The sequence below is a fragment of the Lactuca virosa genome, chromosome 4 (assembly GCF_052849685.1).
Source record: "Lactuca virosa cultivar CGN04683 chromosome 4, Lactuca_virosa_CGN04683_v6, whole genome shotgun sequence".
NCBI classification, from domain to species: domain Eukaryota; kingdom Viridiplantae; phylum Streptophyta; class Magnoliopsida; order Asterales; family Asteraceae; genus Lactuca; species Lactuca virosa.
In genome coordinates this window covers 502,998,222-503,016,089 of record NC_136429.1, presented here as the reverse complement: position 1 = coordinate 503,016,089, position 17,868 = coordinate 502,998,222, and the positions used below count along the sequence as shown (strand labels likewise).

Sequence of the window (17,868 nt, the reverse complement as noted above, 5' to 3'; positions counted from 1 at the left end):
TTCCTCTTGAATAACATTCACAGTTACATTCAATGTTGAAATTACTAGTGAATAATTCAAGAGAAACCAACCAATCACTGAAAATCAAGAGGAATAATTCAATTATGAACTCATGAAGATTGCAAAAGAAGAAGAGAATAACGACATGCTGGAGAAGAAGAGGAGAAATATGCTTGAATTATAAAAACTTGATATCCTAATTAAAATGGTTTATTCCTAACTATTAATTTGAGAAGGGTATTTTAGTAAAACATATGAAATTTTGATTTTTGGATAAGTTTTATGATATTAGATTAATTTAATCCTAATTAAATTATCACTTTGGATATATGTGTGAGTTTTATAGTTTGAGAAGGATATATATGTAATTATAAATTTTATAAGGATATAGAAGTAATATTTAAAGTTCTTAAGGATATGAATGAAATTATCCCAACATTTTACATATACCGAAGGCCCTACTTTGGGTCGTCAACATACTAGGTTCATGTGGTCATTAGACAAGATCCATGTCAAGGAGTATTAAAGCTCAACACACACGTGAAGGCGTTCTAGAATGCCAATCACAAACGTCGATAAATGGATATCCAAATCATCAGCTATTGGAATCCGGATTGTCAAAAAGTCATTAAACAATTTAGACCACACAAATCTCAAAACCCATCCTACTATGAATGTTCATGATTATGCTTAAATTTTATTTCTAAAATTATAAAGTTTGTTTGTACCGACCACTATGATTACTTTTCCTGGTCCCGCTTACCTGTCCTCCTCTTTGATTACCTCTAATCCTTTTTCTTCCCCATCGATTTCTGTCTATGTTCATCTTATGATGAGTAAGATGACCAGGTCTATGACTGGGTCTCTAAAACCACGCCATATTCTTAATTGATCGACCACCAATATACATTTTTCTATTTCTAAGTCCAATGTTTATTATTTGTGTAACCCTTACTAGAAAGATTTTATGGACTCTAAAATGTATTTGTTGATTTCCAATAGCATGTTGTAGTTAGTGCCTCGACCCCTATGTATCAACGTTGTTGGATATCGATGGATTTTTTTCTCAAATTTGATAATCATGTTAATCTTCATCAGTACAAGGCCCGCTTACTAGCCCATGACTTCTCTCGGTAACTATTTGGACTTTCATGAGACTTTTATACCCATGGTCAAATCTGCTACCTTTCACACCGTTTTTAGTATTTTCATCTCTTAAGCTTAATGGTAATAATGCATTTTTGAACGAAGATATTAGTTGGGAGGTTTTCATGAAACAACATCCTGGATATGTTTATTCCTCTTATCCCAATCATAATTGTTGGCTTCTAAATGCTCTTTATAGCCTTAACAAACCCCTCGTTCTTGGTAACATTACTTTGTTGTCATCTCTCATCTTTATTATTTGTTGTTAGCAAAAGTGATACCCCATCTTCACGTTCTATCGAGTCCATATACTATCTATTTGCTTCTTTATATGGTTGATATTGTTTTCACTTCCTCCTTTCAACCCTCATTTGGTTTATCATTGCTTAGTTTCCCATAAAGTTTTCCATGAGCGATCTTAGTCCTATTTCCTTTTTATGTGTATTGTTTTATCATGGTTATCTTATGATTTCTTTATTTCTCAAATTGTCTATGCTCGTGATATTCTCACATGTACGAATATTCTCAAGTATAATCATTATAACACTCCTACTATTACAAAATCAAAATTGTATGTTAGTAATGTTGCGCATGCTCTGACTCTTTATTGTAGCCTCATCAGAGTTGTCAAGTATCTTACTTTTACCCGTCCTTATATGTTGTGTACCAAGTCGGTATCTATATGCATGATCATCGGGAAACTCATATTAATGTGTTAAAATGTAAAGTTTGCTATCTTCAGAGCATCCTCTCTCATGTTTATCAACTTTATTTGTCCTCAATGGATCGCCTCGTTACTTACATTGATTTAAACTGGGGGGATCAACTAAGACTCGTTAGTCTACTTATGGTTATTGTGTATTGTAAGTGATAATCTTGTCTCTTACTCGTCTAAACAACATGATGTTTTTTCTCAGTTAATTGAGTACCGAGGTGTGTCTAATGTTATTGTTGAGGTTTTTTTAGCTTCACAACTTTGTTTTTGAACTTTATTGTCCCTTGTCTCATTTGTCGTTGTCTTTTGTTATAACAATAGTGTTGTTTACATTATTTTTAATCTTGTATATCCACAATGAACCAAACATTTTGAAATAGATTTATACTTTGTAAGGGGGCATGTTGCTTTTGGTCATATGTGTTACATGTTTGGTCTTCATTTTGAAATAGATTTATACTTTGTAAGGGAGCATGTTGCTTTTGGTCATATGTGTTACATGTTTGGTCTCCATATTAGTTTGTTGTAGGGTAAATATTATTTGGTTTGAAACCAAAAAAACCAAAAAACTCAATCAAAATCGAAATCCAATTCAGACCAACCCAAATTTCAAATTCAGTTTTTGGTTTGTTTTAGACCAACATAAATTATGATTTTTGGTTTATGGTTTGAGTTGTGCTCTAGTGATGTTCGGATCAAAACGAATCGAATTACAAATTTAATTAATTTATTTATTTGATAAATTATATTTTAATACTTTATTATTTAAATTAAAAAATGAAAACTTACTTTCAAATTCAACATTTACATTTTACTGTTGACATCGTGATCCCAAAACTTCCCTCTCTTAGTCCCTGTGTCCATGCCAATTGTTTTCCGTATGAACAAAAAAAAAAGAACTTTGGGTTTGATGTTTGGAAAAAAGGACTTTGAGTTTTATTTTTACTCTTAATATTGATTTCTCGGTTTTTAAATCAAACCAAACTTAATTGTAATATGGTTTTTGGTTTGTTTCAGTTACCTTGAATTTGGCTCGGTTCAATTTTCCATTTGAACCCAAAAAAAAATCAAACCTTAAAACTACAAAGGGAAAATGACTTATTAAGGTAATTAATTTTTCGGTATGTTCACATCTAGGTAACTATCTTTTTTTTGTACACATCTAGTTAACAAACTTGTTGGAAGTGTTCACATATGACCATTATGACCTGCTATAGCAGGTTAAATCCTAGATGTGAACGCTTTCAACAAGTTCGTTACCTAAATGTGTACAAAAAAATAGTTTCCCAAATATAAACAAAACGAAAAGTAAAAATAAATTATACAAATGGTCCTTATGGTTTTGGGAGAATTTGTGTTTTTGGTCTTTAACTTATTTTTTTTAAACTCGGATGGTCCCTACTGTTTATTTTTGTTACGCGTTTGGTCTCTGTCTTACCTAAAAATATTATTTTTCCCTTATTAAATTATTTTTTAATTAATTTTCTTATTTATGTATTTATTTTTTATATATTTAAAAAAATTAATAGACCCCACATATCTGTATCTCCTCACCGTAAACGTGAAACCACATTTGAGAAATTTAATTTGGGTCTTACCGGTCACCATCTCATCTCTCATCGTCACCAACTTCTATTTCTTTTCCATCTTTAGTAACATCGACGTCTTCACCATCCTTCTTTTTTTGGTACTTAAACTCTGGCGAACCAACACCATAACCTACTGTCTCTTCATCTTTAGTGTGTTGTGGTGTTGATTCGTTGAAGGACCGAAAAAAAGAAGGGATGATGAAGACGTCAATATCACTAAAGATGAAAAATAAATAGAAGTTGAGGAGGATGAGAGATGGGATGGTGAGGAGATACAGATATGTGAGGTCTACTAATTTTTCTTAAATATATAAAGAATAAATACAAAAAAAAGAAAATTAATTAAAAAACTAAATTAATAAGGGCACAATAGTCTTTTTAGGTAAGATAGAGACCAAGCTCGTAACAAAATTAAACAATAGTGATCATCCGAGTTAAAAAAATAAATTAATTAAAAAATAAACATTACAGATCATCCAAGGAGATACAAATATGTGGAGTCTATTAATTTTTTTAATTATGTAAAAAATAAATACATAAATAAAAAAGTTAATTAAAAAATAAATTAATAAGGGCACAATAGTTTTTTTAGGTAAGACAGGGACCAAACGCGCAACAAAAATAAACAGTAGGGACCATCCAAGTTAAAAAAATAAGTTAGGACCAAAAACACAAATTCCCCCAAACCACAGGGACCATTCGTGTAATTTATTTTTACTTTTGGTTTTGTTCATATTTGGGTAACTATTTTTTTTTGTACATATATAGGTAACGAACTTGTTCAAAGCGTTCACATCTAGGATTTAACCTGCTATAGCAGGTCATAATGGTCATATGTGAACACTTCCAACAAGTTTGTTACCTAGATGTGTACAAAAAAAAAATAGTTACCCAGATGTGAACATACCGAAAAGTTAATTACCTTAATAAGTCATTTTCCCAACTACAAACATAACAGATTTTCACCCCTGGTTTGCTAGCATTTTTACGAATGCCTATTCTCACAATTATTTTCAGGTTTAGTTATTAGAGATTCTACAACTCATTGCAAGGGTTGTAATTTAAACAAACGTATAGTTTACTTTCTTTTTACGTTGTATAGCGAGGGGGGCATCATGTGTATTTTGTTTATGACAAAACTTCAAAAATGGTCCCTGTGGTTTTCAAAAATATCAAGTTTAGTCCCTAAGTTCAAAAAACCTCACAGATGGTCCCTGTGGTTTCAAAACTTTTAACAAATGGTCCTTTTCGCTAACTCCGTTAGCTTTTGGCCGTTAAGTGAAGGGTATTTCCGTCATTTCACAAAAGAGGGACCATTTATGAAGTTTTTTGTTATTTAAAAAAATATAATTATTTAATAAAGGGTCTCTCTCTCTCTCTCTCTCTCTCTCTCTCTCTCTCTCTCTCCTACATCCCGTTTTTCCATCTTTCCATCGGACCTTAGGAACTTTCACCACCCCTGTCATTAATGTTCCAGGTATATTTCTTCCTTTATCTTCTCCAATCTAAAGAATGAAAACCCTAAAAATCTCAACCACCACTCTTTAAGTCGCCAGCAGGAATACTCCATCATTGACGATGATCTTACTTGTTATAGTTGTTCAGGTGCGAAGCCATCCACTTAAAAACACGAAATCGACCTTCACATCCATACAAAATCGACCTTAAACGAGCAAATGGATTCAACTATAAACCAACTCATAAAATGGAGGCGAAAAGAGGGTGTTGTGGGTTCTACATATGAGTGTGGGTCATCTAATTTCCCATCATACCCATCGGAAATCACAAGTCCTAGATCAGAGTCACTACCACCAAAAATTGTTTTCTGAAATCGAGTTGTTCCAGAGATCGGTGATTGTTTCATAAAGCCAACATTTGATTTTGATTTCTGCTTCATAGATAGGTGGTCGGTTCCTCCAGCTTAATTTTAAATTTTGGCTTTGGTTTTTATTTTGGAATCAGAATATTAAAATCGTTGGTTGCTTTAGAATTACATTTGGTTCATCATGTGTAAACTGTAGAAGAAAGAATTATGTTAGAAGTTATTTGGGTGGTTATGATGAAGATAGGGAGGGGGATGGGAAAACGAATATCAGATATGTGATAGTAAGACTCGTGATTCATCCTTTGTTTAAGAATCCATGTTATAGTTCTTTAACTGAGATGGAATGAGGATAAGAAAGAGATCGATGGAAAAAATGTGTATATTGTGGGGGTTCTTCTTTCTATATTTTAATGGTAGCGTGGGTTTTTTGCATTTCAATGTCAGGAAGAGAACATAATAATGAAGAGGTGGGGGCGACAATAGAGAGAGAGAGAGAGAGAGAGAGACCCTTTATTAAATAATTATATTTTTTTAAATAACAAAAAACTTCATAAATGGTCCCTCTTTTATGAAATGACGGAAATACCCTTCACTTAACGGCCAAAAGCTAACGGAGTTAGCGAAAAGGACCATTTGTTAAAAGTTTTAAAACCACAGGGACCATCTGTGAGGTTTTTTGAACTTAGAGACTAAACTTGATATTTTTGAAAACCACAGGGACCATTTTTGAAGTTTTGTCTTTGTTTATTGAAACCCTTAAGAGGTTTTCAATATTCCTTAATTCCTTTAACAAAAAAAAAACCCTTCTCCCCGATTATTTCAACATTAAATCCTTATTTCATAATAAAACTTGATATTTGATTATGTGACCACATATCTAACATACTGCAACAAGGCTAAACTCTTACAAAAGGGAAATACATCAATTAAGGAGAATACCACTTAATTTCAAGTTTCAACACATGTTTATGTCCACTAATTTAGTATAGATAATAAAAATAATAATAATAAATTCGTGGTCTTGTTCCCTTCCTATTCAAACGCCCAAAAAACATGCTAATTATAACAAAAACTTATGGTGAATATTACACATGTCGCCATTTTTGTATCTATGAAAACACTATAAATACTTCCATCTCTTCTTTGCAATTCTCATCAAACACAATCTCTTCCTTCTTGATTTCCTATATTTATATAAACAAACAAACCTTAATCCCACCGAAAACATGAGCAACAACCAGAGCGCAGGTTTCCAAGCTGGTCAAGCCAAAGGCCAAGCCGAGGTTAACTATCTCTCTTTATGTTGATTCTTTTTGTAATTTGTATGCTGCATATAACTTAAATTGTTTTATTGTATGATAATTCTTTATACCTTTATTTTTTTTGTATAATATTTTATTGTATTTTGTTAAAATATGATATCAGGAGAAAGGCAACCAATTGATGGATAAAGCTAGTTCAGCTGCCCAATCTGCCAAAGAAACAGTGCAAGAGGTTCAACTTTTTTTTATTACAACCCAAAAATGATCATTAGAACGAAAACTAATGAATATCAGAACTTGTTTTTTATGCTATATTTATTTATTCATTTAATTAATATTAAAAAAAAATGTAGGCTGGTGCACAAGTGCAGTTGAAGGCATCAGAAGCAGCTGATGCAGTGAAGGATGCAACCGGGATGAATAAATCAGTCTAGAATGATTCTTATTTTACTTTTAATTTTTCGCATCTTTTAATTTCTATTTTTTTTATTTTTATTGTTTATCATTGAATGATTAACATTTGTTATAATAAAACAATAAAATAGTTATCGGGTGCTAGTTTATAACTAGCATCCGTTTTGCTCTTATATAGGACTCCATCGACTATCATTAAATTTGTTATTTAAGTTGTTATTTTATATAAAAATATAAGGATGATTATGAAAATATATCGTGAGTATTTCTAATATACCAAATGTTTATTATAAGTTTTAACAAAATTCTGAAGGATTATGCCCTTGCTTTTAGTGTATCTTGATAAAATTTTATTATTGTTACTAAACCGATACCTTTTTACACTTTGACCAATTCTTTAATCACTCACTACCTAAATTAATAATTAAATAACTTTATAATTTTATTTTCAACATCTTGTAAAAATTATTATTTTAAATACGATCATCGTTGTACACTTGTACTTCCCAAGTCCCAACATGTTTCTCTTGTTAAAGGGAATATATGGAATATTATAATAAAGAAAGGTTCAAAAAAAAAAAACGAATTATATAACCTTTGAATGATATTGCATCTTCAAGTGCCTCCAAACTCTATCGCTTCGGTGTGAATTCGAAAACATGTCGCATTAGGTAAACTAAATTTGAATTTCTAGAAGAAATATATTTGTTGATTCATCTATTTTGCATTTCTATTTGATAATCATTGTTTCTAGTTGGCCATCTAGGTGATTTCTACATTCAGTTTACTCTGTGTGTTTGAATTACTTAATTTGGGTATGAATCTTTTGAATATGATAATAAGAGATAAGTTGTGTTTGGGTCGTATGATAAATGCATATGCCATATGTTAATCAACAAGTAGAGATGAGAAGAGATATAAGAATATGAACGTTTTGGATAATGCAAGTGATGTTTATTTTATTCTACAATGAAGCGTTATTAAATAAATTAATTCATGAATTGATTAAAACTTAAATAACTTAATTTGTTCATGAAAAACTACTGAAAAGTAAATACATTTCACTAGCCTATAAAAGTACGAAAAAAAAAGGATTACCCGTTAGGCCCAATATACATGACCATGCAGGACTGGTCCAAAGCCCATCCAAACAGCCCAAATCCCAGACGCATTTTCTTGTCCATGTATGTGTGGATCGAATCTGGATCTTTAGATATTTGGAAATAAACCCAATTTGTGTGTTATGAAGGACAAAGAGAAAATGACTCATTGTATAAAATGAAAACACTTCAATTTTGCATAATTACAATTTGTTGTGATGCCTGAAATGAATGAACTTCATATGGAATTCTGTCGTACGAAATTGCTATTCAAGTTTGAAATAACGTGTTGAAGTGGTTGGATTTCTTATCTTCTTTCCTTTGGGAAGTGAAGAATTTGTTGGAATGGATAGATACAAGATCAATGTCGGCAATAAGAAAAGGTTTGGAGGTTATTGTCTTAATAACTATATGGGTATGGTCGTATATAACTATGATAGAGTGATATAATAATCATTTGCTCGTTTAATTGGTTTAGTAACAAGAACAATACGATCAAAGTTAACTGGTCCATGTGGGTTCAAAAAAACGATTTTTAGTACTTTCCTTTTAATTGTTTTTAGCATTTTTTTGCTAGTTGAATACAACCTTTAATTGTTCAGAAAGAAATTGAAAATAAATCCATAATCCGCAAATTTCCACCGTATATCAATGCAACCCTTTGATTCTGACTTTATTTTTTTTTTCTACTAAACAAAATAAATAAATAAATAAAATTTTGGTGCCACAAATCCACAATTTGAAACTAAAACTTATAAAAAGTTTAAAGCAAACAAACCCTAAATAAACCACTTTCAATTTCAAATAACTAAATTCAAATTATGATGAAAGTCGGAGATAATAGAAATGTTTTGGTAAACTGATGAGTGATGATGTTGAGAAAAATATTTACTTGATTGGAAGTTCAAAATCGAAAAACTTGAGATGAATGTGTTGTTTAAGAAAGCAATCGATGTACCCGCACAACATTTGTAATCATATTTCATAATCATTGTAACGTTCAAGTCAAAAATCATAGTAATTCACTTTCCGGATTTTATGAACACAATGTGAAACATGTAATAATTTGGTAATGAGTATCTTGAGTTGGAATCGATGAGGTCATGATTTCATTTGTTAGGCCAAACGAAATGAAGTGGGAAAAGGGTGCGGGAAGCATTCCCGCACCTCGGAACATAATATCGAGGCAGTGGGAAAGGAACCGCAGGATTCAAATGAGGGGAATGTTCCCCGCATTCTCCCTCCTTCTCTCATTCGTCCATTTTCCTTTTTTTTTTACTATCCGCTCCAATGGTTAGTTTTAAAAAAAATATATTTTTTTTATTCAACAACAGCTACAATTCCAATATATATATATATATATATATATATATATATATATATATATATATATATATATATATATATTACCATTTTACCCAACTATAAATACCTCATTATTTTCAACTTCAAATTCACATTTTCTTCTATCAATTTCTCTCTATTTTTTTTTTAAAAAAAATGAATCCCCACAATCCAACCACAAACTCCGATAGAAGAAAAAAAACCAATGTTTCGAGTTCAAGCACCCCAACTCGAAACATTTTCGCCATTGAGTCATCTCAAGGGGTTTATCGGCGAGTAAATTACACAAATGGTCCCTATGGTTTAGGGTAATTTGCACGTTTAGTCCCTAACTTATTTTTTTAACTCGGAAGGTCCCTACTGTTTGTTTTTGTTACCCGCTTGATCCCTACTGTTTGTTTTTGTTACACGCTTGGTCCCTGTCTTACCTAAAAAGACTATTATTTAAATAGAGAAAAATGGTGGGGTATGTAAGGTAAGGTGATGGGGTGGGGTTGGAGGTGTGTTTATTTAAATAAAATAAAAAAATCAAGTGAAAAATAGTATTTTTTAAATAAAACAGGGACCAAACGCGTAACAAAAACAAACAGTAGGGACCTTCCGAGTTAAAAAAATAAGTTAGGGACCAAACGCGCAAATTACGCTAAACCATAGGGACCATTCGTGTAATTTACTCTTTATCGTCCCCAACTTGATGCCCCCATTCAGCTTGGACGCGGACAAAATGCGGAAAATGACATGGCTTAGGTTCTGGTTGAACCACCTATCCTCACAAATTTCCCAGTGAGTAACATCTTTAGGAACCAACATAAGAACACTTTACAATCTTGCGCCCTTTTATAAGGGTGATTTTGAAACTCTCAAGGGGATTACATTAGTAGGTTTGGTACCCCAATAGTTGATACCTACCAAGAATTTGTGGATACGAACTCGCATATCTATAAACCAAGATTTGTCTCCTAAAAAATAGTTGCTCTTTCTAGTGACTATCGTATATAGTCATTGTGAATATCTTGAAATCTAAAACTCCCAAAGACCATCGGGCACTCATTATATTGATAAAGACCTAAAGATGCACAAAAGGCTGGACTTAACTAATTATAAAATAATATATTTTTATAAGTGACTATTACTCATGTAATATAATTGAAACATAAGTTTATCGTATCACACTCAGACCAAGTTGAGTACATGGATCCATCAACCTTATTACTCCAGAGTCCATCCATATGAATCTATGCTGAAAGTTACCGACATAAATATCTACAAAGCATCATTCGGCCTACGCTCTATCAACATTGAGATCCAGATCATGATGTGTTGTCAATCAACACATGTATACAAATAATGTTAGTAATATTACTAAATGTGTACTACGTAATGATCACATACGTATATAACTTACATCACATTCCAACCAACCCAATTTACAGTCCACATACAAGTGCGTCCAACACTTAACCGTCAGCATAACAGTGAGAAAACGGTAAACAAACAACAAAAAAGCATCTCGTTCTTCACATAGAGTGTGAATGGTAGGGTCTAAGCCTATCCAACGATGATGGTTGTTGTCTTACAATGCCTTTTTTTTCATCTGTATCCATAGGGACTTAAACCATACAAATACATGTTTTTCTATATGAGAACGCCTAAGAGGTAGATATAACATTTTGTATTCTTCCCGAAGAAATCGCCTTTATATCCGACGAGTCATTATATGCATACATCTACTCCTATCCGTCATTCGGCGGGTGCACAAGCATACCTAACCCATATTTATGGTCCCATAAGTCACTCCATAAATGTTTTGCACATTTTAGACACGTTCTTTGTGTTCTATAATGGTTCTTCGCATTTCGGACATGTCAGAATTACTTTAGTGTGTTCCGGAATACCAAATTTTGATATATAATAGCCTAAGACACCAACTAAACTAGTTTTTGGTTGATCCTAACACTAAATTAACTTAAAATGTAACATCTACAACACTGTCCGAAATATGTTATTTGTGTTCCGGATTTACTCTCTTACACCAATAATCTTAAAATTAAACAACTAAAAATGTAGGAGTAAAGAGCTTATCCGTAAAACTTCCAAATCATCAGAATCGTGTGTCATATCTTCATTGATTGTTTAGTCCGAAGTGTGTAGAAGGGTCGGCATGTGTCGAAATAGGTTTGTAGTTTGTACTCCGAAATGTGCCATAATAAAATCCAAAATAAAGATTTGTAGTTCAGCAGTTTGTACTCCGAAACATGTCGGAATGGGCATTCAAGAATATGTTGAATTGGTCGGGTCGGATCCACATACTTCGAAATGATCTTCGGAATAGACCATTCCAAAAAATATGATTATTTTGCCAAAAAGAAAAAATCAATTGGTTATTTTTCTAAAACCAATACAATACAGAAATGATTATTATTGATAAAATAGCTTTAAAAATTAACCTTAGTTATCATGCGAAATTTTAAAACTAATCCACGTCAAAACACAAAAGAGTCTAAATTAAAAATACAAGAGATTATCTTTGTGTTACTTTCACACTTCATGATCCATAAACCCTAAAAACGTATCTCACCCCAAAACCCCCTTTTCCGTCAGCCGAAATCTTTCTTGCATCGTGCAATCCCAAAACCAGCAATGAGAAATCAGTGGCGTCTCCTCCTTCAACGATGCAAACCAGTTTCCGAGCTCCAGTTCAAGGTACAATCATCAACTACCATTCCTCTTTCTCGCAATCGTACTTTCCATTCACTCATCCCTCACTCGCGTACACTCCCCATTCATTTCCAAAACCCTAGTTTCCCTCGATTATTCACATCGTCATCTGAACTCGCTGTTGAACAAAATAAAGTCACAGATCAATCCGTTATTACATCAACATTGATCGAACTATATTCAGATCCAATCAAAACCAATGAAGATGTTATGCTCGAATTGAAGTCCAAACCCGACCTCGCTAGTACTGATTATGTTAACGAGCTTTTTAAAAACCGCAGCTCGGAACCTGGAGCTGCTAAGGCGTTCTTTGATTGGGTTATGTCAAAGGAAAGTGACAATTTGAGCTCGAATTCATGTAATCGGTTGTTAGGTATGTTGGGGGCAAATGGTTTGGTGAAAGAGTTTTGGGATTTAGTTGATATTATGAAGAAGAAAGGGTATGGAGTGAAGAAAGGATCGTCTGTTAGAGCCATGGCAAAGTTTGAAGAGGAAGGCATGAAAGACGAAGTCCAGAAGCTGAAAGATCTGTTCGCATTGGGATCTATAGATGCTTCAATTGAGAAAGTTAGCTCTAGAGTTTGTAAAGTCATTCAACAAACACCATGGGGAGATGATGTTGAAACAAAATTGCAGGACATGGGTATTGTGTATTCTGGTGATTTAGTTAAAATGGTACTCGAAAACCTTGGAACAGATCCTAATAAAGCTATTATATTCTTTAGGTGGATTGAGGAAAGCGGCTTATACAAACATGATGAAAAAACATACAATGCTATTGCAAGAGAGTTAGCTAGAGAAGATTGCATAGACAAGTTCTGGAGATTGATTGATGAAATGAGAACTAAAGGGTTTGATTTAGAAAAGGCTACATACATTAGGGTTTTGAATCAATTCGTAAGGAAGAAAATGCTAAATGATGCTGTTGATTTATACGAATTTGCAATGAGTGGAAACATTAAGCCCTCAGATCAAGATTGCCCCTTTCTTTTGAGAAAAATAGTGACAAGTAAAGAGTTAGATATAGATTTGTTCTCCAAAGTCTTAAAGATTTATAAAGAAAGTGGGAACACAATGAAAAATTCTTTCTTGGATTCTGTTCTCAAGTCTTTAACAAGTGTTGGAAGATACATGGAATGCAACAAGATCTTGAAATCCATGGAGGAAGTTGGTTTTCTTCCAGATGAAAACTCACAAGGTAAAATCGCTTTTCAATTAACTAAAAACAACAAAATCGAAGAAGCAAGTGAGTTTCTTGATTTAATGGAGTCTCCAAGTTACAAAACATTCGGATCTTTAATCCAAGGATATTGTCTTTCTGGACATTTGGAAAAAGCTTGTGATTGTTTTCAAAAAATGATTACAAAACAAGGCCCCGATTTTTCCGGATACCCATTGGAGACAATAACAAATGCATATTGTGCAAAGGAGAAACCACTCGAAGGGTATAATCGTCTTTTGGAAGCGGTCAACGAGAAAGAAGTCAAACCATGGCATACTACATATAAGTTGTTAATCACAAAGCTTTTGGAACAAGGGTTGTTTCAAGAAGCTATTAATCTTCTTGCCCCTATGAAAAGACATGGATACCCTCCTTATTTGGATCCATTTGTGAAGTATGTTGCTAAAACAGGGACTATTGATGACACTTTGATGTTCTTGAAAGCAATGACTGTGAAAAAGGTACCTTCTTTTGCTGTTTATTTGCGTGTTTTTAAAGCTTATTTTAAGGCTGGAAGAGGTAATGAAGCTCAAGATTTTCTTGCGAAATGCCCGAGATTTATTCGGAACCATGTAGAGGTTTTGAATCTGTTTAGTGAGTTGAAACGTGGAAAAGACGATTCTGCCCCTACCCTAACCCTTACCCCTACCCCTGTGGCTGCTTAGGATTAAGAGTTTATTGTTTGTTTTGGTATGAGAAGTTTAGATGTTTAACTCTTTTTACATTGTTGATTTGTTGGATTGAAATCCACATAGCTTTTTGTTATTTACAGTTGTAATAATATTTTTGCTAGAAATCATTTATGGTTTGTACCCTTGATAAGTGATTATACCTTATGTGGCATTCAAATGACTTCATGTGGCATTCACATCAAAAATCAATTTATGTCTATTTTGTTTATTATTATTATTTTTTTGAACGGTTTGTTAATGGTTAGAAGTTAATATCACCAAGTTAGCAGAAATCGCCAACGCCCGAATTAGAACCCAAAGCCTCCAATCTAATCAAATTATTGATGGATGTCTCAAACAAATGTTTGAGCTTTAAGTGATATCGACTCGAATTATCTCGATTATATAAATATAAATTAAATAAAGAGTAAATATGCAAATATAATTAAGGGTAATTAAGTTCTCAAACTCCACTCAACTTCAACCGAGTTGATTCCAAGTATCTTATGAGTTGACCCGATGTATTATTACACACCCTTAATGTTACCAATATGACAATATGAGAAGGTGAAGAAAATAATGATGTCGAAGAGTTTTTGCCATGTACTTAGTAGAATGGGAACAATTTGGATCGGGTAAGACTCGTGGGTATGAGTCACACCTTTTATATTATTTTGTTTGTCAAATCATGTCATGTCATCTTTACATCATTCTATATTTGTTAGGTTCCATGTCAAATTGTACATTTTACATTAAAATTGAACAACCATCGTAACATTACTCGTCCACCGGGCACTCTTCTATGTTGCCATCTCCATACCATTCAAAGTGACGTCTAGGCGGTGCCGTGTTCATCAGTGTGGAGGAGATGCCCTATCAGCCTCCTCCACTGCATTGGTACCCATACTGACTAGCTTAATAGGCAGTACAATCTAAACAAAATAAATTTCTAGGTTTAGTGTCGAGCCTATCTTGATATGGTGTAAATTAATGTTAGTGACTAATTTTAAACAAGTCCATTAATTGGTTATTCTTTTTGACATTCATTCTAAATGAAAAGGGAGAGAATGTAAATGAAGGAAATTTTTAGAGTAAAGAAAAAACTGAAATAGATTTATTCATCTTTGAGACATGTTTAATAAAAATTGTTGGTAGTCGGAAACTGAAAACTATAACTTTTATTTGGAGCTGAAAGATATAGTTTTTATTTATGTGTAAAAAAATGACATTTGATAACTAATACATTATTGTTTGTTGTTATAATAAACACGATTTTTTTAAGTTACTTCAAATAATTTTTTTGAATATGAGTTTTTTAATCAAAACTAAAGCTTTAAGATCGTACTCTAAAATGAAGTTTTTTTAAATTGACTTTTTTTTTTGTTAAAAAACACTAAATGCTTTAAGCTCCTAAAAATCGTCAAGAGGCGTGTTTTGCTACAACCTTTTAAGAGATTTTAGTTGTGTTTAAAGGTTTTAATTTAGAACAAAGTTTCTAATTCAAAACTCACTTCAAGTATCTTTAGAGATTTATAACTTTTAATTTTTGGGTATATTTGGCGGCAGTGATGTACATTAGCAGTCTCGGGTCGGTCTCAAAATGGTCCAAATCTGTTTGGGACCTGTCTTCTCGGAATTGTTCTGTCTTTTTTCGGACCAGTTATGAACGGTCTTGAGTCGGTTCTTTTCGCAAATATGTGATTAACACCAAAATGATACCTTAAGATTTACTAAAAATGATAGACTAAAATTTAGTAAAAACAAAGAAGGAAGTTGGTTGATGTGTCATTAAAAAATATGTAATTAACACAAAAACTATATGTATATAAACTTTGGTATCCGGTCCTTTTTTTGAGACCGGTCTCAGATGAACTAGGAACGGTCTGGTCGGTCCATTTTTTTTTCACACCAGTGTCAGGTTGGGCCGATTTTTTTTGGTCCGGTCTCTCTTTAGATCGGTTCAGTCTCTTTTTTTAAGACCGATTTAAGACAAGTCTTTTTGTTCATGTGTACTTGGCGGCGAACTTTTGAAAGGTTTTAGTTTCTGCGATAAAAATCTTGAACTAAAGAAAAAGCTTCGTTCAGAATTACAAGCTTAAAACTTTCATTATAAACAAAAAGCTCCTAATTTTACATTTTTGAAAGCTTTTAACTTTTTTAAAAAAAAAAACCTAACTCACACACTCACAAATCATATTCCTAAATCTACACATTTTGTCAACCACGGGACTTGTACCCTCGATCACTTGGCAATTAACACCTTTCCAATCATCTGATGCCGCTTACAACTACTTTTGTCGAACAAATTTATACAAATAAAAGTTACAGCTTTTAGTTATTTTTGCCAAACATATCCTTTATGTTTTAATTTGAGCTTTTGGCTTTATAGATGTATTTTTATATAATTTCAAAAGCTAACAACTATTTTTGACAAAGATTTCTTTACAAACAAAAACTATTGCAGCTACTTTTTGCCAAACATATATCCATAGAAACTCAAATTTCCAAATCTAGTCTAAAGTATGATCTTATTGGGTAGCATTTGGTTTCGTCCGTTGGAATGAGTTATCATGTCAAACTCATTGTTTCCTTTCTTTTAGCTTATTCAAAGCATGCTTTATCAACCCAAATTTATCAACTCAATTAATTCATATTTCATCATGTTCTTAGTCCATGCCCTTCTGGAAAAATCATTCCTAAATCAGCTATAGCAACTAGAAAGCCACATGCAGCCATAATTCCCAGATGAAAATTATGCACAATTGTTTTGTACTTTATGCATTCAAGTAAAAAAAATACTAGCTCTACAAGATAGTGTTGTACCATGTGCAATGTCGATTGTACAGAAAGTGACTAGACTTTCACTTGTTTACACGCCATTCTGGTAAATGGACATGTGGTCCGGGCCGAAGACACTCATCGTGAACAAACCGCAATGAGGGTGACCAAACAACAAGGTATGAATAAGACTTATTGTCTCTTACTAAAGTTTCTTCTCTTTGTAAAATTTGATTCTTGATAGGCCTTTGTCATACAACTCCAAATACATTTGGTACAAGTTGTTATAGCATGGGTTAATTTTGTTTTTGTTATAAAAAAAATGGTATGTGGTATTTAGTATTTACCTTAGAATGAAGCGAGGGTGGATTTTTGAACTCGTGATTCCTTCATGGGTGTTGGAATGTAGGCAAGAAACAATGGGACAATTAATGTTGGAACATTGGATATGACAAATGGCAATCAACTTGTCATCATTATTCAATTAAACACAACATATGAATAAATTTGACTCAAAAAACATTCAATATGAGATTTTATCCCGTCACTATTTTCTTGATTTTTTGTAGGATTATTCAAGATGGATGGACTCACTAGATAAGAAGAGCTTTTAAGAGCAAAGTAAAACTATCAATATTAAAAGTTTATAAATATGAAATTTATTTGCTAAAAGTAAAATTTTAATTTCTATAAAATTGATTTTAATCGGATTATAATCTTTTAAGATATTATTTTAAAATAAATTGGTTAGAATTTTGTTTCTAATGTTCAATTTGCCTTTTGTAAAAAATGTTTTGATTGACATCTTTAAACTATTGTATTTGGTTTTTCCGATTGTAAAATTGGTTATTATTGTATTGAAAAGTATAAAAATCACATTCACATTAGGCTTCGTACGTGTGAAAGATGTAGGTTCAATTCATATCAGACCAAACTAGAATAGGGTTATATACGTTCTCGTTGTTAGAAGAGGTCATTTGAGCGTATCGGGTATATCAAGGTTGGCAACATGTTTAAGTGAAAGATTAGGATATTAAGATAAAATGAGGTAGCTACTTTCAATTTTTATTTGACAATGTTACCT

At 32.5% G+C, this 17,868-nt stretch overlaps 2 protein-coding genes across 2 annotated transcripts; both read left to right on the top strand.

Annotated features, from left to right (window-relative positions):
- Positions 1–6,409: 6,409 nt before the first annotated feature.
- Positions 6,410–7,124, top strand: LOC145169445 (stress-induced protein KIN2-like). The gene is made up of 3 exons (XM_079087995.1): positions 6,410–6,558; positions 6,701–6,769; positions 6,891–7,124. The coding sequence occupies exons 1-3, from the start codon at positions 6,502–6,504 to the stop codon at positions 6,969–6,971; spliced, it is 207 nt and encodes a 68-aa protein (XP_078944121.1). The 5' UTR covers positions 6,410–6,501; the 3' UTR covers positions 6,972–7,124.
- Positions 7,125–11,915: 4,791 nt separating this feature from the next.
- On the top strand, positions 11,916–14,235 carry LOC145109360 (pentatricopeptide repeat-containing protein At3g02490, mitochondrial-like). The gene has a single exon (XM_079046498.1). It carries the CDS (start codon positions 12,036–12,038, stop codon positions 13,998–14,000), a length of 1,965 nt encoding a protein of 654 aa, XP_078902624.1. The 5' UTR covers positions 11,916–12,035; the 3' UTR covers positions 14,001–14,235.
- The last annotated feature ends 3,633 nt before the right edge of the window (positions 14,236–17,868 follow it).

Coding starts and splice junctions, on each gene's coding strand:
- LOC145109360 (XM_079046498.1), top strand. CDS start 12,036: ATGAGAAATCAGTGGCGTCTCCTCCTTCAACGATGCAAACCAGTTTCC.
- LOC145169445 (XM_079087995.1), top strand. CDS start 6,502: ATGAGCAACAACCAGAGCGCAGGTTTCCAAGCTGGTCAAGCCAAAGGC. Junction 6,559..6,700: donor AAGCCAAAGGCCAAGCCGAG/GTTAACTATCTC, acceptor ATATGATATCAG/GAGAAAGGCAACCAATTGAT. Junction 6,770..6,890: donor CCAAAGAAACAGTGCAAGAG/GTTCAACTTTTT, acceptor AAAAAAATGTAG/GCTGGTGCACAAGTGCAGTT.